Below are 25,127 nucleotides of genomic sequence, written 5' to 3' on the forward strand. Positions count from 1 at the left end.
GAATCTTTTATGTTTCAATGACTCACTGACACACTTCTCTCTCTCTCTTGCAGGACAAGGTGGCGTAACCACAGGTAGCAGCATCCTAACCAGCACAGAACAGGCACAGATACATGTCCTCATCTTGACAGCAGGCCTGCCTGAAAGCCTGCTGTCACTGTCAAGGAGCAGGGAGGAGTCCAGCACCAACTTGGCAAGGGCTTTGAAGACCATCCTTTTATCTGTGGAAGTGGTTGCCAATTCTGAGAACAATTACAGACCCAACAGTGATGCATCATCGGATGGCCGATGTCTCAGCTTCCATTGCAGCACAAGCAGAAGCTACCCAAGGTCTCAGAACTACCGTGGAAGCTCAGACTGAAGTCATGCAATCTCAGCTGTTGGCATACATATCTTCATCAACCTTCTTTGACTAATCTAACTGAATCTTTTGATGAAGTAACAAACATGAACTGCCTTTTACAAAGCCGTGCTGGCTCTATTTAATTAACTCAAACCTCTCCAAGTGCCTTTTAATCCTTTCCTTGATTACTGTTTTTAAAACCACACCCAGCACCGATGTTACCAGTCTGCAGTTACTAGGAATATTCTCACACCCTTCCTTGAATAAGGGTGTCACATTTGCCACTCTCCAATCCTCTGGTACCTCACCCGCATCTAGGGAAGATTGGGAGATTATGACAAGCCATTCCGCTATCTCCACTCCCAATTCCTTTAGTAACCTGGGATGCAAGCAATCTGGACCAGGCGACTTATCCACTCTAAGCATAGCCAGCCTTTCCAGTGCTGCTCATCAATCCATTACCTCTACCATCTCTGCTTCAACTGATATTTTGTCAGCATCCTCCTCCTTAGTAAACACCTGTACAAAGTACTTATTAAGTATTCTAGCCTTGCCCTGCACCTCTAAGCATACTTCATCCTCTTTTTCACTAATAAGCCCCATCCTGCCTCTTACTACCCACTATTTACATGCCAGTAGAAGGTTTTTGGGTTACCTTTTATGTTAACTGCCATTCCATTCTCATATTCTCTTTGCCAGTTGTGTTTTCTTCTTCACTTCCCCTCTCAACTTATTGTACTTAACCTGGTTCTCGCTTGAAGAATTTACCTGCCATGCACCATATACCTTTTTTTTTTTGTTTCTTCATATTCTCCATCTCCCTCGACATCCAAGAAGCCCTGGCTTTTGTTCTCCTGCCTTTCCCTTGCCAGCCTGAACCAATGACAGCTTTGCAGCTGCCCAAGACAGAGATTTGAGCACTCATAAAAGTTGTGCTCAACCATCAGTTTAGTTTAGAGATAACAGCACTGAAACAGGCCCTTCGGCCCACCGAGTCTGTGCTGACCATCAACCACCCATTTATACTAATCCTACACTAATTCCATATTCCTACCACATGCCCACCTGTCCCTATATTTCCCTACCACCTACCTATACTAGGGGCAATTTATAATGGCCAATTTACCTATCAACCTGCAAGTCTTTGGCATGTGGGAGGAAACCCACGCAGACACAGGGAGAACTTGCAAACTCCACACAGGCAGTACCCAGAATTGAACCCGGGTCACTGGAGCTGTGAGGCTGCGCTGCTAACCACTGCGCCACTGTGCCGCCCATAATTGACCACTCCATTGGCACCTTGCAAGAGAGTGCTTTATTTGTCTGGACACTTCAAGGAGAACATTATAGAATATCCAGTCAAATTCTTCTGGATCATCATTGTACGCTCTATAATTTTGCTATCCAAAGAGGCTGAATCATGAAAACAGATCAGCAGAATCAAAAATGCATGCAAGGAGCGAGGCAGTGAAAATGAGGAAATAGCTCCTGGAAGAATGGTATATATTAGTGAAAGATACAAAAATAAAGACTGTGGTTTACTCACTATTTTGTTGCTTTATATTGTGATGGCTGACTTGCGGTCCTAGCTTGCTGCTACCTTCTCTCATGTCTCGTGTTCCCAATGCTTTGGTGTGTGGGGAAGCCATCAATCCCTTAATTTATATACCTCCTTTCCCCAACTCCTTGCAATACTGCTTACAGCCCCTGAGCTGGGACACTGTTTTGCCGCAATCTAATAACCAATTCTACAGTAATCCTGCTGAGCAAACATCTGGCATTGTCTTGCATGCAATTTGAGAAACTTAAATGCCTCCTAATTGCAGTTCACAGCTGATGAAGTGGACTAGCTCTTCTCCCTTTTCACTGGATGTCCCATCTACAGAAACAACACATTCTGCAAGTACTAGTTTTTAATGAAAGGCATACCCCACATACAAGTACACAGACCAGTATACATTCAATAAAGTAACAAAAACAATAATCTTGGCCTTTGAGAGGAGGAGATTTACCAGAATGATTCCAGGAATGGCGGATTTTAGTTACAAGGTTAGGTTGGAAAAGCTGGGCTTGTTCTCCTTAGAACAAAGGAGATTGAGGGGAGATTTAATAGAAGGGTACAAGATTATGACAGGCTTAGATAAGTTAGACAAGGAAAAACTGTTCCCATTAACAAATGGTACAAGGACTAGGAACACAGATCAAAAGTTTTGGGGGAAGATGCAGGGGAATATAAGGAAGCACTTTTTTTTACCCAGTGGGCGGTAATGACCTGGAACTTGCTGCCCACAAGTGTGGTGGAAGCGGAGACGATCAATGATTTCAACAGGAAGTTGGATGGCCACCTGAGAGAAATAGACTTGCAGGGCTACGGGGATTGAGCCAGGGAGTGGGACTGACAGCATAGCTCCATAGAGAGGCAGCATGAATTCTATGGGCCAAATGCTGCCTTCTGTGCCGTAAATGACTCTATGATTCTAAATAAATAAATGACTCTAATCTTACCCCAGTAGGGTCATCATGGTTACCATGAACACTGAAAACAGGAATAGAGATGTTTAAATTTCCATCTTGATAGTTTACCCAGGGAAATCTGAAAAAAGTAAGATGGCAAATAGTTATAAGAAATGCAAAGCTTCAGTTTTTTTGTTACCTGCCAAATATTCCCCTCCCTTACTCAAGACACTATTCCTTGATAGGATGATTCCAATAGTATCAGGCTTCCTCCAATTTTTCACTCAGATGACCATTATTTAGGAGGAGTCTTGACAAGTGATCAGCTGCAGTGTATTTGACCACAAGGGAATCAGTGTTATGACCAGAGAAAGGTGTCTAGGGGCCCCTTTCAGCCTTCACCTGGTCTTACTGTAACAGGGTTTAATTTAAACACAGCGTGTTTTGAGCTCCCCCTTGGTGAATCCCTTGTTCACCGCTTTCCAGTTATAAGGCAAAGAAACGAGCACAAACAGGTTTTCTTAGGTTTAAAGAAGAAAAAAAGAGAAATTTATTAAAAGTTAAACTCCAATTCGGTTAATGCCTACGGATACACGCCACGCCCCATGCTAGCATGTGATACGCACATGTAAATAGAGACAAAAAAGATAAAGTGGTGAGGTTTGAGGCAATATCTGAAAAGTTTCTTGTTACTGTGCTTCGAGCTCACTGTAGTCCTTTTGTAGGTAGTTCTTGCTTGTAGGTAATACTTGCTTTTTTTTGGGGCCCAGTATTCTTCTTAAACCTTGTTCACTGTAGCAGACTTTTCTCACTTGGGGTTCCTGTGCCTTGAATGGATTCCAAAGCTGGTGAGAAAGAGATGAGAGCAGACAGGGAAGAGATCCAGGAGCCAGCTTTCTTTTCGCAGTTCAAAACTCTGTGGCAAGTTCAAATTCCTGCGACAACCAATTAGTCATGTGACTAAACTGGTCTGACCATGTCCGTTCTCTGTATTGAGAGCCAGGGTAGCTCCTTCGTTCCAACACTGTCAGCTAGTATGCAAAAAATGTTTTTCCAGTCAAGGGCTTGGTAACCCCTTGTAATAGCCCTTCTCTTCTTCTTAGCAACAATTTGAAGTTTAATGTCCATGTGGCAAAATTAATGTGCCTCATTCTTGGCAGGTAGGGGCCTGCAAGACGACAGTCGAATGCCAATTCAATCCTTATTCAATTTTCCACACAAACGCACTTCCAACAGGCACCCCATTACCTAATCCAGAAAACTAAGGTCAATTATACAGCTCCAACCAACACTCCAGCTAAGATTACCTAATTCAGCACAGATGGGAAATTGAACCTGAGCAGTTCACAAACTCAACTGCAAATTGTCGCCATAAAATCACAGTACAGCAAAATCATAATTCCCTGTAACCAACTTTAATGTAGAACACCATTATGTATTAACACATTTAATAAATAAATGCAAATTTTAACTCATATTTATCAAATACCTTGGTTAATAAGTGCCTCATCAATAGTGCAACAAGGCAATGCAGCATCAACATAGTGCTGCATCAGTGAGAAAAAGCAAATGCCATGCCCAATGCAGCCATGATGACGACTACACGTGCACTAATATGGGTAGGCAGGTGATGAGTCCGTGGGAGGAAAACAGGATTTAAATCCTGGAAAAAAGTTAAAATGCTTGGCCATGGGTTAGATTCACTTGCAGAAAAATGAGAAGCAGTCTATGACTCTGACATAATCTACTTCTTTTAGTTTGTTCGTGTTGGGTATATAACAGATACAGAAGCTGTTCTTTTAATTCACATTGAGGGAACATTCACATACCCTTTGTAAAAATGAGAATGTGGTCTTTGTTTGAAATGTGGAACACAAATCACTGGCAAGAGAGATTAGCATTCATGAAGTGAAATAGAACAAAACCCGATTAGTAGAATGAGACATATCAATGTATCAGTAAAAAGTCACAAAGGCAAAGTTTAAATATTACAGTTCAACCACCCAGATCCTAAGTTTAGCATGCTCAACTATCAGAGACATTGGCCGAGATTTTACCCTAGACTGACGAGAGCTGGCCACTGACTGAAAAGTCGGTGGCGAACATGCTTCTGCCTCACCTGGGGGTCCGACCTGTACTTTGCGGGTCTCCGGGCTTTAATTGCTCTGAGACAGGACTTCCACTTACTTGAGGTAGGAAGTCCCACCTAATAGAGCTGCCGGCCAATCTGCAGGCTGACAGCTCTTAGTCCCAGCAGCGCCACCAGGAGCAGTGGCCATTGCTGGGTCGATAGCCCAGCGTGAAGAAAAGATGTCAGGGAGCCTGGAACCAAAGTAAATTCTGGTTGCCTCACCGGGGGTAATCGGTCAGGCCCCAACGAGGCAAGGGTGGTCAATTGGGGGGGGCGGGGGAAGGAGGCATGTTGGGCGTGGTTGGGGTAGCGGGGGCGGCCCTCCATCGGGCACAGCTGGAGAGCCGCCTGCTTTTGTCAAGCGGCTGCTCTCGGTCCTCGTCTGCGCAACCAGCCACGGGTAAAATCCCTGTGGAGGTGGGCGAAGGCCGGTAAGTGGCCACTGAAGGGGCTTGATTTGCCTGGGGCGGGCGGATTGCTTTTCGCCACCAGCAGCCTGCGTAAAGTGGCGGCGGAGGCGGGTGGGGTCGGGAAGGACCCCTGGGCCTCCCGCTCCATTTTACACCATCTCTCTGCCACCTTCCCGCTCTTTGGGGGGGCGCAACGTTCAGCCCATTAACTAAGAATGTGCAGAAAGGAAGTGTCATGGTACTGAGCAAGAACTACTGTTATATACCATTACTGGTTCATACAAACAGCTAAATTGATGTCGCTACATAGAGTCGTACTACATAGAAACAGGCTCTTCGGCCCACCGCATCCATGCCGACCATAATGCCTATCTATACTAATCCCACCTGCCTGCATTAATTCCATATCCCTCTATGCCTTGCTCATTCAAGTACCTGTCCAGATGCCTCTTAAATGTCGTTACTGTTCCTGCCTCCACCACCTCCTCAGGCAGCTCATTCCAGATACCCAATATTCTTTGTGCGAAAAATTTACTCCTTTGATCCCCTTTAAACCTCCTCCCTCTCACCTTAAATCTATGCCCTCTAGTTTTAGTCACCCCTACCATGGGAAACAGACTATCTACTCTATCTATGCCTCTCATAATTTTATATACCTCTGTCATGTCCCCTCTCAGCCTCCTTCGCTCCAGGGAAAACAGACCCAGCCTATCCAATCTCTCTTTATAACTCAAGCCCTCCAAACCAGGCAACATCCTTGCGAATCTTTTCTGCACCCTGTCTAGCTTAAGCACATCTTTCTTGTAGTGCGGTGACCAGAACTGCACACAGTACTCCAAATGCGGCCTAACCAACGTTATGTACAACTGTAACATGATGTCCCAACTCTTGTACTCAATGCCTCGGCTGATGAAGGCAAGCATGCCATATGCTTTCTTCATCACCCTGTCTACCTGTGTTGCCACTTTCAGGGAATTATGTACTTGCACCCCAAGGTCTCTCTGCTCAAGAACACTCCCCAGGGCCCTACCATTCACTGTATATGTCCTGCCCTGGTTTAACTTCCCAAAATGCATCACTTCACACTTGTCTGCATTAAATTCCATTTGCCACTCCCTTGTCCACTTTCCCAGTTGATCTATATCCTGTTGTAACCTTAGACAATCTTCTTCACTGTCCACTATACCACCAATTTTGGTGTCATCTGCAAACTTACTAATCATGCCCCTTACATTCACATCCAAGTCATTAATATACATGACAAACAACAGAGGGCCCAGCACTGATCCCTGCGGCACACCACTGGTCACCGGCCTTCAATCTGAAAAACAACCTTCCACTACCACCCTCTGCCTCCTACCAAGCCAATTTTGTATCCAATTTGCTAGCTCACCCTGGATCCCATGTGTTTGAACCTTCTGGACCAACCTACCATGCAGGACCTTGTCAAAGGCCTTGCTAAAGTCCATGTAGACAACGTCCATCGCCCTGCCCTCGTCAATCCTCTTGGTCGCCTCCTCAAAAAACTCAATCAAATTCGTGAGACATGATTTCCCACGCACAAAGCCATGCTGACTATCCCTCATCAGACCATGCCTTTCCAGATGCATATAAATCCCATCTCTCAGAATCCCTTCCAATAACTTTCCCACCACTGATGTAAGGCAAACCAGCCTGTAGTTCCCTGGCCTTTCCCTGCTGTCCTTCTTAAATAAAGGCACATGAGCTATCCTCCAGTCTTCCGATGGCTAACGATGATACAAAAATCTCTGCCAGGGCCCCAGCAATCTCCTCCCTTGCTTCCCATAGCATCCTAGGATACACCTGGTCAGGCCCTGGGGATTTATCCACCTTAATGCGCTTCAAAACCTCCAACACCTCCTCCTTTGTAACGTTGATATGCTCCAGGATATTAGTGTTCCCTCCCTTAAACTCACTAGCTTCCATGGCCTTCTCCACGGTAAATACGGACAAGAAATATTCATTTAAGACCTCACCCATTTTCCGTGGCTCCACACATAGATTGCCACACATGTATGATTTTGCTACATGTACAAAAATGTAAACAGAGGAAACTATTCTAGGTGGTTTCCATTGTTACAGGATCATATACTGAATTTAAAGCTACCCAATCAATCCACTAAAAGTTGTATTTAAATTTATTATGTAATAACAATGCAAAATTCTAAAAGCTTAACAAATGGCAAGAACGCTTAGATTTCCAAGTCATTTTGACTGCTATAAGATTCTCTGTAATCACTCATTTGGCTAGAGTTTTACTTCAATTATCTTAAACATTAGGAAAACTGAAACAAATAAATGATAACTTCAAATCTATAAAAAAAAAGTACTTACTTGCTAAAACCGAAATTAACTGACTGGTCACTTAAGATTTCAAACTGTATTGGATTATCGCCCATGCAGTATCTTCTCAATAATTCCATACAGGTATGCAATGTCTTACGGGAGGGTTTGTTATCATGAAAGAGATCGCCACCCAACAGTATAAAATCAACCTTAAGAGGTGGACAGAGATGGAACAAAATAAATTATTTTCTGAATTGTAGCTGATGCAAGGTAAAACAAAGTCAAATGTAAATTTCACCTCAGCTACGAATAACGATAACACAGACTAAACTTTAGATTAATTAAATTACATAATGGAACAACTGACTGAAGCAGTTTGTGCCCATGCTCCGGAGAGCGTGATATGATCATGAGAATTCTCATTTCAGCACACTGCTTTTAAGAAGTCAAGTTGAGAGCAGCACTGGTAAAGTTAAACCAACTACTCTCTCAGATGGTGAACAAATAAAACAAAACAGCTTTTGGTTACAATAACCCAACAGTAAGCATCCTCCTCCCCCACCCCCCACCACCCCCAAGTTTGATACACCTAAGCAATTGACATGAAAGTCATTAGATAAAAGTTACTTGCATTACGTCATAGTTCACTTAAACCAGCAAAGGATTCACATGTCTACAGTATAATCAGAAACAGTAGGGGCAACAGAAGATCATGTCAATAGCCCAAACATTCATTTATAAACAGATTCACAAGTGGGAGCTCTTAGATGTAGTAAGATATGCTATGAAAAAATTTATTCTACCAAATGAAACACATCATTTTCATTTACGGACCAGCGATCAAGGTCACCAGTATTTAACAACAACTCATATTTATATGGCATCTTTAACACAGAAAATGGTCTCAAGTGCTTAGCAAAGTGAGAAAAAACTCTGCAAGCCAAAAGGTGATGATCAGGAGGGATAACCATATTCTTGGTGAAAGATCAACTTGCAATAGAGGCCTGCTACTCGACCCGAACTCGACAGGACCCGATGACACTTGTCGGGTTCAGGTCGGGTCGGGCCCGGCCCATCTTCAGGGCACAGCTTTCGGGCTCGGGTCGGGCCGGGCTGGACACACACAGTCAGTGCTCTGCTGGTAAGTATTGAAATTTAAAAAAACTTACCTGAGTTGGGAGTCCGGGACGAAACTGAGTCTGCACAGTGAGCGAGTGACATCGCTATGATGTCATCATGCACGCGCTGCAGCTTCGTGAAGCTTCCCAGTCGGAAGGTAAGTAAAGGGATGGTCGGGTCGAGCCGAGTCGGGTCAGGCTCGGGACAAAATTGGAGGGTCTCAGGGCAAAATCGGAGGGACTCGGGCCAGGTTGGGCTCAGGTCTGCTGTGGTTGTCAGGTTCTTTGTTCCCAACCTGAGCAGGCCTCTAACTTGCAATATAAAATTTATGATAACATTTCAAAAAAAAATAAAATGTGATTTACATTTAATTGTGACATACAGTCCCCTGGTATGTTAAAAAGACCAATCTTAAATCTGGACGTATTTCCTGTCAACACTTTCCATATAAATTTCCACGTCCACATTTATGATGGAAACTGCAAATATAAACATGCAGTAATGGAGCATCTTTTAAGGCTCTGTAAAATTGCCCACCTCTAAGTCAGCCTAGCCACCTCATACATGCCTTTGTCACCTCTAGATTCATTTATTCCTTGTTGACCTTCCATAAACTCCTACTCATCCAAAACTCTGCTGCTATCTCAAAAGTAGCCATTCCTTCTCAACACCTCAGCCACACTGACCTACAGTGGCTCCCGGTCATCTATTGCCTGACATTTAAGGTTTCCATTCTTCTCTTTGATTCCCCCCAAATACTTCACCGCTCCCCATTTCTATAGGCTCTGGCAGCCTGCCTGAGCTCTTTGTACTTGTACCCATCATAATCTCCCTTTCCATGATTCCACATCCATTCCCTCACACCTCTATGAAACACCTTGGGATATTTTTCCTCTGCATGTTACATAAATGCAATTTGTTATTGTTTAATTCTCTTAACTAAAACATTCACCCAGTTCCTTTTTAAGAGTGAATTATCATGGCATTAATGACAGTTAAAATAGTCACATTTCAAACAAAGTGCAGGCTCCTGTGATTGTATAGGAATTCAGACTGAATTGTAAGGTATGGCTAAAATTGCAGTATTCAGTTTAATTTTAGACTGTTACAGGGAAATCACAATCATGTGCAGTACATCACATTTATTTCTGAATCAATTTAAAATGCAATTATTTTTGGCTCATAAAATGACACCTGGTATTATTATGCAACATCACAACTGGTGACTTACCGCATTATCCTGCGCGCACCTTAAAATCTCATCAAAAGTAACAAGGGTGTCATTTCCCCTTATGGCATCTTTTTCCAAATAGCCAAGATGAATGTCAGTTGCAATCAAAATTTTAAAAGTATCCTCATCTTCACTGTAATAATTACAAAACATTGAATTAATTCACATTAGAGAAATCCAAGGACTGTTTTAACACATAGTTTTCTTAATAAGGTGCCTCAGCTACTTTAAATAATTATATATATACTTCATGAAACTAAGATTAGTACAAGTCCATTATTCATTTTTCTTTCCCTCCCTTTTTGGAGTCCTGGGGGCCATAGGTATGAGAAAGGTGGACTATAAATGTACAGAATGAGTTACTTTACATTCCATGGGCCCATAACATCTCATCAGCAACTTAGAACTTAAGATCAGTAAGATAACTGAATAGTTTTAAAGTTTATCCAGCTAAGCATCAGTAGTCATGATAGCGTTTGTTCCAACCACTGAATTCACAGATGGCTCTTGCGTTGGCCCTGGCAATGCCCACTGCAAGTCTGTGAAATATCAATCTAGTTCCTCAAAAGTAACAGTCTGTCCAGAAATTAGACATAAAAATTCAGACAAATCAACAACCTTATTCTTAAAGCCATATGGTGTGATTGTCAGAATTGGAGAGATCTCACAAGGTGTTTTTTCCAGAGAAGAAAATGTCGTTCAAGGAGCTATCGGGCCCTACAAATCCCTTAAACCGCTCTCGCAACCAAAGTAAAAGACTTTCCAAAATCTTCTAAAGGACAAAATACAGACTGAGCTGCAATAAACTCTTCGCCATAACTTACAGGGTATTTCCAGCACTCATCCTGTCAGACTGCTAAAAGTAAACAAATGCACAGCTCGATTTCTAAAGTTTTCATAGAAATCTGGAAACAGGGATGGATTTCTGCAAGGGAAAAGGGAACACGGAGTTAACTGTGTAACTAATAACAAGCAGCCGCAGATTCAGGAACAAAACTACTTATAACACCTATGCTAACACCAGGTACCTCGCATCAGCCCCAAATATTCCCTTCTCCCAAGGTCGCACACATGCTACACAGGAAGAGATCGACCGCCCAATCTGACAGGCGTCACATCCGCCTGAGCCACCCAATCATCGCGTGAGCTGGTCAATCAATCACCGCCTGAGCCGCCCAATCACCGCCCCCTCTCCTGTTTTCCCATTCTGACACTTCACCCCACTCGTGCTCAGCCTCTGCCTCTGCCTCTGCCTCAATTTCGGCACCATCAGGAGGCGGAGCTTCACCTTCCGGCTTAACTGGGAAACAAGCGGTAGAAGAGTCGTAGTGATCATAGGAGATAGGGCGTAGGAAATGTGAGTAACCGGTGGAGTACTATCACGAAGTAGTGTTTGGAAAGTGAAGGAGGATCTCAGTTCGTGTGTTTTTTTATTCATTATTGGGATTTGGGCGATGCTGCATTTATTGCCCAGCCCTCCTTACCTTGAAGTTTATATAACTGAATGGTTTACTAGGCCACTAGGGGAGGCGATGGCCTAATAATTCAGAGACCTAGGCTAAAATATGGGTTCGATTCCCTCCACAGCAGGTGGTGAAGAAAATTATGGAATTTTAAAATAGCTAGTTAATGGTGACCATGAAATCATTGTCGATTGTTGTAAAAACCTATCTGGTTCACTGATATCCTTTAAGAAAGGAAATCGCCTGTTCTTACCTGTTCTGGCCTACATGTGGCTCCAGGCCCACGTTATGGTTGACTCTTAATTCCCCTCTGAAATGGCAAGCCACTCAGCAATAAATGATGCCCCCATCCCTTGAATGAATTTAAAAATAAACTGTAGTCAAGAGTCAACCACACTGGTATATGACTCTGCTCAAACCCACAAATGTAGTCCAGACTGCGTAAAGACAGCAGGTTACCTCAAGGTCATGAGGATTTGGGTTTTTGGGTCCAACCGCTTCCTGGTCATTTTTACTGATAACCAGCTGTTTATTTCCAGATTTAATAAACTTAATTCAAATGCTGTTATGGTGGGAGTGGATGACTTCCACTTTTCATCTCACAAATAACTACAGATAGTGGTTTTAAAAAGTGTTTTAGTCCCTGAGTATTTTAAGGGTCAATTAAATAGACAAATGACAGGTCTACTGTTCTATTTTTAAGCAGTAAGGTTTATTGTATTACTGAAGTTTAAATTGTTGTAAATGCTGGTGAGGAGAGCCATTAATTAATTTTAGTTATTTAAAACACTAAAGATGACAGGGCAGGTGATGTGTTGCAGCTGTAGTATATGGGAGTCATAGAGTTATACAGCACAGAAACAGGCCCTTTGGCCCATCGTGTCTGTACTGGCCATCAAGCACCTAACTATTCTAATCCCATTTTCCAGCACTTGGCCTGTAGCCTTTTATATTATGGCATTTCAAGTGCTCATCTAAATACTTAAATATTGTGAGGGTTACTATCTCTGCCACCTCTTCAGGCAGTGCGTTCCAGATTCCAAACACCCTCTGGATGATATTTTTTTTCTTCAAATCCCCTCTAAACCTCCTGCCCTTTACCTTAAATCTATGCCCCCTGGTTATTGATCCCTCCGCTAAGGAAAAATGTTTCTTCTTATCTATCCTATCAATGCCCTTCATAATTTTGTACACCTCAATCAGGTCCCCCCTCAGCCAACTCTGTTCTAAGAAAAACAACCCTAGCCTTTTCAGTCTCTCTTCATAGCTGAAATGCTCCAGCCCAGGCAACATCCTGGTGAATCTCCTCTGCACCCTCTCCAGTGCAATCACATCCTTTCTATAGTGTGGTGCCCAGAACTGTACACCGTACTCCAGCTGCGGCCTAACTAGCGTTTATACAGCTCCATCATAACCTCCCTGTTCTTATATTCTATTCCTCGGCTAATGAAGGCAAGTATCCCATATGCCTTCCTAACCACCTTATCTACCTGTGCTGCTGCCTTCTGTAATCTATGGACAAGTACACCAAGGTCCCTCTGACCTTCTGTACTTCCTAGGGTCCTGCAATACATTGTATATTCCCTTGCCTTGTTAATCCTCCCAAAATGCATCACCTCACACTCCTCAGGATTAAATTCCATTTGCCACAGCTCCGCCCATCATACCAGCCCATCTATATCGTCCTGTAATCTAAGGCTTTCCCCCTCATCATTTACGACACCACCAATTTTCATGTCATCTGCGAACTTACTGATCATACCTCTTGTATTCACATTCTAAATTATTAATGTACACTACAAACAGCAAGGGACCCAGCACTGATCCCCGTAGTACATCACTGGTCACAGCCTTCCACCTGCAAAAACGACCCTTAACCATTACCCTCTGCCTCCTGCCGCTAAGCCAATTTTGGATCCAATTTGCCAAATTGCCCTGGATCCCATGGGCTCTTACCTTCTTAATCAATCTCCCATGCAGGATCTTAGCAAAAGCCTTACTGAAGTCCATGTAGACTACATCAACTGCTTTTACCCTCATCTACACATCTAGTCACCACCTCAAAAAATTCAATCAAATTAGACACGATCTCCCCTGATAAAGCCATGCTGACTACCCCTGATTAATCCCTGGCTCTCCAAGTGGAGATTAATCCTGTCCCTCCGAATTTTGTCCAATAGTTTCCCAATCACTGATGTGAGACTCATTGGCCTGTAATTACCTGGTTTATCCCTGCCACCCTTCTTGAATAATGCTACCACATTCGCTGTCCTCCAATTCTCTGGTACCTCTCCTGTGGCCAGAGAGGATTTTAAAATTTGCATCAGAGCCCCTGCATTCTCCTCCCTTGCCTCACATAACAGCCTGGAATACATCTCATCTGGGCCTGGGGATTTATTACCAGTGTGATCCACAGTAACCACGTCTGAAGTAAGTGTTTACGGCTCGAGGAACTTCAGCTCAGAGTTAATGAGCTGGAGGCCAAGCTGCAGATACTGCGACACTTTAGGAAGGGGTAATGTTACCTGGACACTTTGTACCAGGAGGTGGTCACACCTCTTGGGATAGGATCTTCTGATTTGGTCCATGGTTAGGGGCAGGTAGGTGTGACTGAGTGTGTGGCAGGTATGGGGACCTAAAATGTAGAAGTGGAAGAACCTCAGCCTTTGCAAATGTCTAACAGATTCAAGGTTCTCTCAACCTATATGGATGAAAGCAGGGGCTGCAAGGTGGATGAACGAACTGAGCATGGCCCCAAGGTACAGGAAGCCATTCAAGCGGGAGAGTAAAGAGGAATGTAGTGGTAGTGGGGGCAGCATAGTCAGGAGGATGGTCACAGTTCTCTGCAGCCACGAGTGAGAGTCTAGAAGGCTGTGTTGTCTGCCTAGTGCCAGGGTTCTGGACATCTGCTTTGGGCTGGAGAGGAACTTGCAGTCGGAGGGGGAGGATCCAGTTGTCATGGTCCATGTCGGTACCAACGACATAGGTAGAACTAGGAAATAGGTTCTGCTGAAGGAGTTTGAGCAGCTAGGGTCCAAATTAAAAAGCAGAACCTCAAAGGTAATAAACGAGTGAATTGGCATAGGGTAAATAAGATTAGAGAGTTAAACATGTGGCTCAAAGATTGGTGTGGGAGAAATGGGTTTTGATTCATGGGGCACTGGCACCAGTACCGGGGAAAATGGGAGCTGTACTGTTGGGACGGTCTCCACATGCATCGTGCTGGGACCTGTGTTTTGGCAGCTCGTATAAACAGGGCGGTAGAGAGGACTTTAAACTAAATAGTGGGGGCGAGGGAACAGGATTGAGAAGATGTGATAAATTAAGTGGAGAAAGCAAGGCAAGAGAGCAAGGCAGCAATAAGGGAAAATGATGATCAGAGTGTGGCAGTAAGGGACAGAGCGTACAAAGCTAAGAGTGTCCCAGCAGATGCAACTAGAGGTTACAAAAATAGTAAAAAAAAAAACCTAAAAGCTCTATATCTGAATGCATGTAGCATTCAAAACAAAACAGATGAATTGACAGCGCAAATAGTAATAAATATGTAGGATCTGATAGACATGGCTGCTAGATGACAAAGACTGGGACCTGAATATTCAAGAGTACATGACATTGAGGATGGACAGGAGGCTAAGAAATGATGGAGGGATAGCTCTGTTAATTAAGGATGGCATTGGCACAATAGAGAGAAATGACCTTAGTTCTGGAAATCAAGATGTAGAATCAGTTTGGGTAGAGATGAGAAATAGTAAAGGTAAGAAGTCACTTGTAGGAGTGGTTTATAGGCCCTCGAACAGTAACCATGCTGTAGGGCAGGGTATATAGGATGAAATAATGGGCGCTTGTGAGAAAGGTATGACAGTAATCATGGGTGATTAAAATCACCCATATAGATTGGATGAATCAGATTGGCAAAGGTAGCCTGGATGATGAGTTCATACAGTGTTTTCGGGACAGTTTCTTGGAGCAGCACGTTCTAGAGCCAACCAGAGAGCAGGTTATACTAGATCTGGTACTGTGCAATGAGACAGGATTAATGAATGACCTGATAGTGAAGGTGCCCCTAAGGTAACAGTGATCATAAAGTGATTGAGTTTCACATTCAGTTTGAAGGAGAGAAGGCAAATCTATGACTAATATTTTAAACTTAAATAATGGCAGTTATGAGGGCATGAAGGCAGAGCTGGCTAAAGTAAACTGGCAAATTGGATTAAGGGGTAGTAGGTCAGTAGAAATGTAGTGGCAGACATTTAAGGAGATATTTCAGAATACTCAGAAAAGATGCATTCCGTGGAGAAAGAAAGACTAAGGGAAGGACGCTCCATCTATGGCTAACTCAGGAAGTTAGGATCAAATTAAAAGAAAAGCAGATAATTCTGCAAAGATGAGTAGCAGGTCAGAAGATTGGGCAGAATATAAAGAACAGCAAAGAATGACTAAAAGGTTAATAAGGAGGGAGAAATTAGAGTACGAGAGAAAGCTTGCTAGAAATATAAAAACATATCTAAGAGTTTCCACAGGTATTTAAAAAGGAAAAGAGTAAAGTGTGCGTTGGTCCTCCAGAGAGAGAGTCTGGGGAATTAATAATGGAAAATAAGGAGATGGCAGATGAACTGAACAGATATTTTGCATCTGTCTTCAAGGTAGAGGATACCTTGGCCTAGCAAGCCACTCAGTTCTACCTAACCGCTACGAAGTCAGTAAAAAGGAATGAAACCGGACGAACCACCCGGCATCGACCTCGGCACCGGAAACGACAACGGCAAACCCAGCCCTGTCGACCCTGCAAAGTCCTCCTTACTAACATCTGGGGGCTTGTCCCAAAGTTGGGAAAGCTGTCCCGCAGACTAGTCAAGCAACAGCCTGACATAGTCATACTCACGTAATCATACCTGACAATGTCCCAGACACTGCCATCACCATTCCCGGGTGTGTCCTGTCCCACCGCAGGACAGACCCACCAGAGGTGGTGGCACAGTGGTATAGAGTAGGGAGGGAGTTGCCCTGGGAGTCCTCAACATCGACTGCAGATCCGATGAAGTCTCATGGCATCAGGTCAAACGTGGGCAAGATAACCTCCTACTGATTACCACCTAACGCCATCCCTCAGCTGATGACTCAGTACTCCTCCATGTTGAACACCACTTGGAGGAAGCACTGAGGATGGCAAGGGCACAAAATGTACTCTGGGTGGGAGACTTCAATATCCATCACCAAGAGTGGCTCGGTAGCACCACTACTGACCGAGCTGGCCGAGTCCTAAAGAACGTAGCTGTCAGACTGGGTCTGCGGCAGGTGGTGGAGGAACCAACACGAGGGGAAAAAGTACGTGACCTCGTCCTCACCAATCTGCCTGCTGCATATGCTTCTGTCCATGACAGTATTGGTAGCAGTGACCACCGAACAGTCCTTGTGGAGACGAAGTCCCGCCTTCACATTGAGGATACCATCCATTGTGTTGTGTGGCACTATCACCGTGCTAAACGGGATAGATTTCGAACAGATCCAGCAATGCAAAGCTGGGCATCCATGAGGCGCTGTGGGCCATCAGCAGCAGCAGAATTGTACTCAACCACAATCTGTAACCTCATGGCCCGGCATATCCTCCACTCTACCATTACCATCAAGCCAGGAGACCAACCCTGGTTCAGTGAAGAGTGCAGGAGGGCATGCCAGGAGCAGCACCAGGCATACATCAAAATGAGGTGTAAACCTGGTGAAGCTACAACACAGGACTACTTGCATGCCAAACTGCGTAAGCAGCATGTGATAGACAAAGCTAAGCGATCCCATAACCAACGGATCAGATCTAAGCTCTGCAGTCCTGCCACATCCAGCCGTGAATGGTGGTGGACAATTAAACAACTAACTGGAGGAGGTGGCTCCACAAATATCCCCATCCTCAATGATGGGGGAGCCCAGCACATCAGTGCGAAAGATAAGGCTGAAGCATTTGCAACAATCTTCAGCCAGAAGTGCCAAGTTGATGATCCATCTCGGCCTCCTCCTGAAGTCCCCAGCATCACAGATGCCAGTCTTCAGCCAATTCGATTCATTCCGCGTGATATCAAAAAACGACTGAAGGCACTGCATACTGCAAAAGCTATGGGCCCTGACAATATTCTGGCAATAGTACTGAAGACCTGTGCTCCAGAACTTGCCGCGCCCCTAGCCAAGCTGTTCCAGTACAGCAACAACACTGGCATTTACCCAGCAATGTGGAAAGTTGCCCAGGTATGTCCTGTACACAAAAAGCAGGACAAGTCCAACCCAGCCAATTACTGCCCCATCAGCCTACTCTCAATCATCAGTAAAGTGATGGAAGATGTCATCAACAGTGCCATCAAGCGGCACTTGCTCAGCAACAACCTGCTCAGTGACGCTCAGTTTGGGTTCTGCCAGGTCCACTCAGCTCCTGACCTCATTACATCCTTGGTTCAAACATGGACAAAACAGCTGAACTCAAGAGGTGAGGTGGGAGTGACTGCCCTTGACATCAAGGCAGCATTTGATCGAGTATGGCATCAAGGAGCCCTAGCAAAACTGAAGTCAATGGGAATCGGGGAAAACACTCCGCTGGCTGGAATCATATCTAGCTCAAAGGAAGATGGTTGTGGTTGTTGGAGGTCAATCATCTGAGCTCCAGGACATCACTGCAGGAGTTCCTCAGGGTAGTGTCCTAGGCCCAACCATCTTCAGCTGCTATCTCAATGACCTTCCTTCAATCATAAGGTCAGAAGTGGGAATGTTCGCTGATGATTGCACAATGTTCAGCACCATTTGTGACTCCTCAGATTCTGAAGCAGTCCGTGTAGAAATGCAGCAAGACCTGGACAATATCCAGGCTTGGGCTGATAAGTGGCAAGTAACATTCGCGCTACACAAGTGCCAGGCGATGACCATCTCCAACAAGAGAGAATCTAACCATCTCCCCTTGACATTCAACGGCATTACCATCGCTGAATCCCCCACTATCAACATGCTAGGGGTTACCGTTGACCAGAAACTGAACTGGAGTAGCCATATCAATACAAGAGCAGGTCAGAGGCTAGGAATCCTGAGGCGAGTAACTCACCTCCTGCCTCCCCAAAGCCTGTCCACCATCTACAAGGCACAAGTCAGGAGTGTGATGGAATACTCTCCACTTGCCTGGATGGGTGCAGCTCCAACAATACTCAAGAAGCTCGACACCATCCAGAACAAAGCAGCCCGCTTGATTGGCACCCCATCTACAAACATTCACTCCCTCCACCACCGACGCACAGTGGCAGCAGTGTGTATCATCTACAAGATGCACTGCAGCAATGCACCAAGGCTCCTTCGACAGCACCTTCCAAACCTACGACCTCTACCAACTAGAAGGACAAGGGCAGCAAATACATGGGAACACCACCACTTGCAAGTTCCCCTCCAAGTCACACATCACCCTGACTTGGAACTATATGGCTGTTCCTTCACTGTCGCTGGGTCAAAATCCTGGAACTCCCTTCCTAACAGCACTGTGGATATACCTACCCCAAATGGACTGCAGCGGTTCAAAAAGGCAGCTCACCATCATCTTCTCAAGGGCAATTAGGGGTGGGTAATAAATGCTGGTCTGGCCAGTGACGCCCACATCCCATGAATGAATTTAAAAAAATACAAATAACATCCCAGACATAATTGTGAATCAGGAGGTGAAAGGGAGGTAGGAACTTAAAACAATTACAATCACCAGGGACAGGGTACTGAAAAAGTTATTAGAACTAAAAGCTGACACGTCCCCCAGTCCTGTTGGACTTCATTCTAGGGTCTTAAAAGAAGTGGCTGCTGAGATAGTGGATGCATTGGTTTTAATTTTCAAAAATTCCCGAGATTCTGGAAAGATCCCAAATGATTGGAAAATAGCGAATGCGACTCCTGTGTTCAAGAAAGGAGGGAGACAGAAAGCAGGAAACTACAGACCAGTTAGCTTAACATCTGTCATAGGGAAAATGCTGGAATCTATTATTAAGGAGTTTATAGCAGGTTACTTCAAAAATCTTCATGTAATCAGGCAGGTTCAACATGAGTTTATGAAAGGGAAATCATGTTTGACTAATTTATTGGAGTTCTTTGACAAAGTAACAAACAACTTGGATAATGGGGAACCTGTAGATATGGTGTACTTGGATTTCTAGAAGGCATTTGACAAGGTGCCACATCAAAGGTTATTAAGCAAAATAAGAGCTCATGGTGTAGTGGGTGACATATTAGCCTGGATAAGGGACTGGTTGGCTAACAGGAAGCAGAGAGCAGGGATAAATGGGTCTTTTTTTGGGTAGGCAAGCTGTTACTAACTGAGTGCCACAGGGATCAGTGCTGGGGCCTCATCTATTTTACAATTTATATCAATGACTTGGATGAAGGGACCAGATGTATGGTTGCTAAATTTGCTGATGACACTTTCCTACCCATCTTTTTAAGTTGTGAAGAGGACAGAAAGAGTATGCAAAGGGATATATATAGGGATGGGATCTACCCTAGAATACTGAGGGAGGCAAGGGAAGAAATTGCTGGGGCCTTGACAGAAATCTTTGCATCCTCATTGGCTACAGGTGAGGTCCCAGAGGACTGGAGAATAGCCAATGTTGTGCCTTTGTTTAGGAAGGGTGGCAAGGATAATCCAGCAAATTATAGGCCGGTGAGCCTAATGTCAGTGGTAGGGAAACTATTAGAGAGGATTATTCGGCACAGGATTTACTCCCATTTGGAAAGAAACAAACTTATTAGTGAGAGACAGCATGGTTTTGTCGTGTCTTACTAATTTGATTGAGTTTTTTGAGGAAGTGACGAAGATGATTGATGAAGGAAGGGCAGTGGATGTTATCTATATGGACTTTAGTAAAGCCTTTGACAAGGTCCCACATGGCAGACTGGTGCAAAAGGTGAAGTCACACGGGATCAGAGGTGAGCTGGCAAGATGGATACAGAACTAGCTCGGTCATAGAAGACAGAGGGTATCAGTGGATGGGTGTTTTTCTGAATGGAGGGATGTGACTCGTGGTGTTCCGCAGGGATCAGTGCTGGGACCTTTGCTGTTTGTCGTGTATATAAATGATTTGGAGGAAAATGTAGCTGGTCTGATTAGTAAGTTTGCGGACAACACAAAGGTTGGTGGAGTTGCGGATAATGAGGATTGTCAGAGGATATAGCAGGATATAGATCGGTTGAAGACTTGGGCGGAGAAATGGCAGATGGAGTTTAATCCAGACAAATGTGAGGTAATGCATTTTGGAAGGTCTAATGCAGGTGGGAGGTATATAGTAAATGGCAGAACCCTTAGGAGTATTGACAGGCAGAGAGATCTGGGCGTACAGGTCCACAGGTCACTGAAAGTGGCAACGCAGGTGGATAAGGTAGTCAAGAAGGCATACGGCATGCTTGCCTTCATCGGTTGGGGCGTAGAGTATAAAAATTGGCAAGTCATGTTGCAGCTGTACAGAACCTTAGTTAGGCCACACTTAGAATATTGCGTGCAATTCTGGTCATCACACTACCAGAAGGACGTGGAGGCTTTGGAGAGGGTACAGAGGAGGTTTACCAGGATGTTGCCTGGTCTGGAGGGCATTAGCTATGAGGAGAGGTTGGAAAAACTCGGATTGTTTTCACTGGAACAACGGAGGTGGAGGGACGACATGATAGAGGTTTACAAAGTTATGAGCGGCATGGACAGAGTGGATAGTCAGAAGCTTTTTCCCAGGGTGGAAGAGTCAGTTACTAGGGGACATAGGTTTAAGGTGCGAGGGGCAAAGTTTAGAGGGGATGTGCGAGGCAAGTTTTTTTACACAGAGGGTGGTGAGTGCCTGGAACTTGCTGCCAGGGGAGGTGGTGGAAGCAGATACGATAGCGACGTTTAAGAGACATTTTGACAAATATATGAATAGGAAGGGAATAAAGGGATATGGGCCCCAGAAGTGCAGAAGGTGTTAGTTTAGGCAGGCATCAAGATCGGCGCAGGCTTGGAGGGCCGAATGGCCTGTTCCTGTGCTGTACTGTTCTTTGTTCTTTGTTAAGTGAGTGGGCAAAAATTTGGCAAATAGAGTATAATGTGGGAAAATGTGAAGTTATCTACTTTGGCAGGAAAAATAGTGAAGCAGCATATTATTTAAATGGAGAGAGATTGCAGAACTCTGAGGTACAGAGGGATCTGAGTGTTCTGCTACAGTAAATCACAGAAGGTTGGTATGCAGATACAGCAAGTAATTAGGAAGGCAAATGGAATGTTAACATTTATTGCAAGGGGAATGAATTATAGAAGTAGGGATGTTTTGCTACAGTTGTATAGGGTATTGGTGAGACCACATCTGGAGTACTGTGTACAGTTTTGGTCGTCTAATTTGAGAGAGGATATAAACGTGTTCGAGGCAGTGCAAATTCGGTTCACTCAACTGGGTCCTGAGATTGGGGGAGTTTCTTATGAGGAAAGGTTGGATCTGTAACCATTGGAGCTTAGAAGAATGAGGGGTGATCTTATTGAAACATATAAGGTCCTGAGGGGATTTGACAGGGTGGATTCTGAAAGGATGTTTCCCGTTGTGGGATAGACTAGAATTAGGGGACACAGTTTAAAAATATGGGTCTTCCCATTTAAGACTGAGATGAGGAGAAATTTTTTCTTTGAGGGTTGTGAGTCTTTGGAACTCTCTCTTCCCCAGAGAGGGGTGGAGGCAGGGTCATTGAATATTTTTAAGGCAGAGGTAAATAAAATCTTGACTAACAAGGAAGTCAAAGGGTATCGGGGGATAGGTGGGAAAATGTAGTTGAGACCACAATCAGATCAGCCAAGATCTTATTAAATGGCGGAGCAGGCAGGAAGGAGCCAAATGGCCTACTCTTACTCCTAATTCGTATGTTTGTATGTTAACGACACCAATAAACAGAGCATTTTTTTTCCTTCCCTGTGGAGGGTTGGTTGGGATTTGCCTTTAATCTTGAGACCATTCACCTGTACCTATTCTAGATTTAAGCATTGTAAATTGAGCTGGGTTCAGTGGTTTTCTTGTGTTGTAGCAGATATATATATAAAATACTTCTAGCACCTTTTTAATATAGAAAAATATCTCCAGGTGCTTTAACAGCAGAAAAAAGGAGTAGAGCCCAAGTCTTTGTAGAAGGGTTTGGAAAAGCAATTAAAACACTGGTTTTAAATTTGTGGAGGGAGTAAGGCAAAGGGAGTTCTAGAGAATCGTGGCTGAAGGTCCTGCCACTAAAGGTAGAGCTGAGGAGAGCAGAGTCAGAAGACTGATGGAGATGTATGCTTAAAGAAGGTTGCAGAGGTTGAAGAGAGGTTTATAGATAAGGATGAGAATTTTAAATTTGATTCTTTTGAGGAACAGGAGGCAAATGGTGATGTCCTGGACAGTTTGGATTTTATGGCAGGGAGAGCCAAGGAGAGCGTTGCAGTTTGTAGTACAGCTCTGATTGAGCAAGATGCTGGTTGTGATGTACCGATTGTTTGCAATGCCCAAAAACTGTGGTTTTGATCAATTGGAGAAAATTCCGCCATATCCATGGCGGTGGGGAGGGTCAATTTATCTAAAATAAGAGCAAAATACTGCGGATGCTGGAACTCTGAAATGAGAACAGAAAGTGCGCAAATACTCAGCAGGTCTGACAGCATCTGTGTAGAAAGAAACAGAGTTAATCTTGCAGGTTTGTGACCCTTCATCAGAACAGGTCTGTATGAAAGCAAAAACATGAAAAATAAGTTTAAGACTAGCACATGATTTAAAAAATAAATGAAATTAAAGATATATAAAAAATAAATAAAAATAAACAAACAAAAAATAATGGGGCTCATAGTCTGAAATTATTGAGCTCAATATTGAGTGCAGAAGTATGTCAATTTATCTAAAACTGATGCAGGAGTTAGATTTTGATTAAAAACACTGCAAAAGCTTCAAGCAACAAAAGCCTGCGAAAAGGTTCAAATACAGGGAAGAGGGATTAGAAAGTTAACATTGACTCAATCAAGATGACTCACTTTAATGAAATAGCATGGTGTGTTTGTTATTTATATATCAATATTCAAAGAGAAGTTTTATTGATGGAGGTAAGTGAATCTATTTGTAACAAATGCTCTTTGTTAACCTGATGGGAAGTAAAGCAACTTAACAATTTACATTAACGCCTTATCTCACTGAATCTCGCCTTCAGAGAGATTGAAGCAATACATGTGCTAAAGACATGAGTAATTGCTCCATGTGATGAGGGGACGCTATAGTTATCTCCCTGGATTATGCAAATGCATAAGTAGATATGGGGCAGTGTGCATCACATCCATAAAAGTAAGACACTCAGACCACTTTAGAGCAACTGACATCACTGAACCCGAGGAGGTATCTATGGCAGTTCTGAATTTATAACAAGCATATTTAAAAGATCTTGGAAGGGAGATTAGAGATGTGGTGGTTGATGAGGACAGCCAGGTCAAGGGTGAGATTTTTAGGATGAGGTGATGATTGTGGTTTACAAAAATAATGGGACAGTGCTCAAAAAGGGCCATTGCCAATATCAGCAAGCACTGGAACCAGTTGACTGGTTGAGTTAGGTAGGGATGGAATTTGATGAGAAGGAGGCGGGTCTCAAGGAAAAGGTGAACTTGAGAGGGAAGAGAAGCTGCATAGTGACATGGTCTAGAGTTATGGTGGGAGAGATCCTGGGGGGGCTGTTGGCCTGAAGCTGAGGCAGTTGTGAAAATGGTCTCAATTTTTGATTCAAAGAAATCCCTAATGGTGTTTCAATCCCAGCTGTTTTATTGGTTTAGTTCCTACCTCTGCTTCCTCAAAAATGAGGGCTTAATCTTACCTGACACACAACTGACCTAATTATTCACTGGCAAATCTGCTCACAAAAGACCCTCTTTAACAATTAAATCCTCTTCTCGATCAACCACCTCTTTCAACTTTCACCTTTCCCCGTCACTTCCTCCTTACCCCCAATGCTGTGTTTATGGATTTGTTTTCTTAGATTTTGTTATCCATGTGGCTGCCTCATCTTCTTCCTTATACTGCCCCTCCTTCACATCTACCCTAACACATTGTAGTTTCTCTGTGTTTCCCCCCCACCCCACAACCCCACCCTTCTGACCACTCAATTAGCTTTCCCTGCCTAAATGCTTGCTCTCCCAGCTGACCACCCACCTTCCACCCTGCATAAAATTGAGCTCATCCAGAACTCTGCTACCAGTATCCCAACTCTTACCAAGTCATGTTCACTCAGCACTCCTGTGCTCCTTGTCCTACATTGGCTTCTGATCCGGCAATGCCTCAATCTTAAAATTCTCATCATTGTTTTCAAATCCCTTCATGGCTTCTCCCCTCCCTGTCTCTGTAACTCCTCTGAGATCTCTGCACTTGTCCAATTCTGGCCTCTTGGGCATCCCCAATTTTCTTAGCATGGTTAGCTTTCAGCTGCCTAGGCTCTAAGCTCTGGAATTCTCTCAAATCTCCCCGATTCTCTACCTCTCTTCCCACTCCCCCCCCCCCCCTCCCCCTCTACAAAGCTGCTTAAAAATCTACCTCTTTGGGCTTTTGGTCATCTGTCTTTAATATCTCCTTATGTAGCTCAGTGTCCAATTTTGTTTGATAACGCTTCTATGAAGCACCTCGGGGTGTTTTACTACTACAAAGGTGCTTATATAAAAGCA

At 44.0% G+C, this 25,127-nt stretch overlaps 2 protein-coding genes across 3 annotated transcripts in view; one reads left to right on the top strand and one right to left on the bottom strand.

Annotated features, from left to right (window-relative positions):
* The window catches only part of mre11a (MRE11 homolog A, double strand break repair nuclease), a 79,766-nt gene extending 68,658 nt beyond the window's left edge, over positions 1 to 11,108 (bottom strand). The window contains exons 1-5 of the mRNA XM_068034011.1: positions 11,024 to 11,108; positions 10,820 to 10,920; positions 9,996 to 10,128; positions 7,694 to 7,854; positions 2,849 to 2,936 (exon numbers count right to left, since the gene is read on the bottom strand). Of these exons, the coding sequence (XP_067890112.1) occupies positions 2,849 to 2,936; positions 7,694 to 7,854; positions 9,996 to 10,128; positions 10,820 to 10,839 (402 nt within the window). The 5' untranslated portion in view covers positions 10,840 to 10,920; positions 11,024 to 11,108. The remainder of the gene's footprint in view (positions 1 to 2,848; positions 2,937 to 7,693; positions 7,855 to 9,995; positions 10,129 to 10,819; positions 10,921 to 11,023) is intronic.
* Positions 11,109 to 11,218: 110 nt separating this feature from the next.
* Positions 11,219 to 25,127, top strand: part of ankrd49 (ankyrin repeat domain 49) — a 32,624-nt gene continuing 18,715 nt past the window's right edge. For both annotated transcript variants that reach the window (XM_068034013.1, XM_068034012.1), the window contains exon 1: positions 11,219 to 11,352. The gene's annotated coding sequence lies outside the window, so the exon portion shown is untranslated. The remainder of the gene's footprint in view (positions 11,353 to 25,127) is intronic.

The sequence above is a fragment of the Heterodontus francisci genome, chromosome 6 (assembly GCF_036365525.1).
Source record: "Heterodontus francisci isolate sHetFra1 chromosome 6, sHetFra1.hap1, whole genome shotgun sequence".
Lineage (NCBI taxonomy): Eukaryota > Metazoa > Chordata > Chondrichthyes > Heterodontiformes > Heterodontidae > Heterodontus > Heterodontus francisci.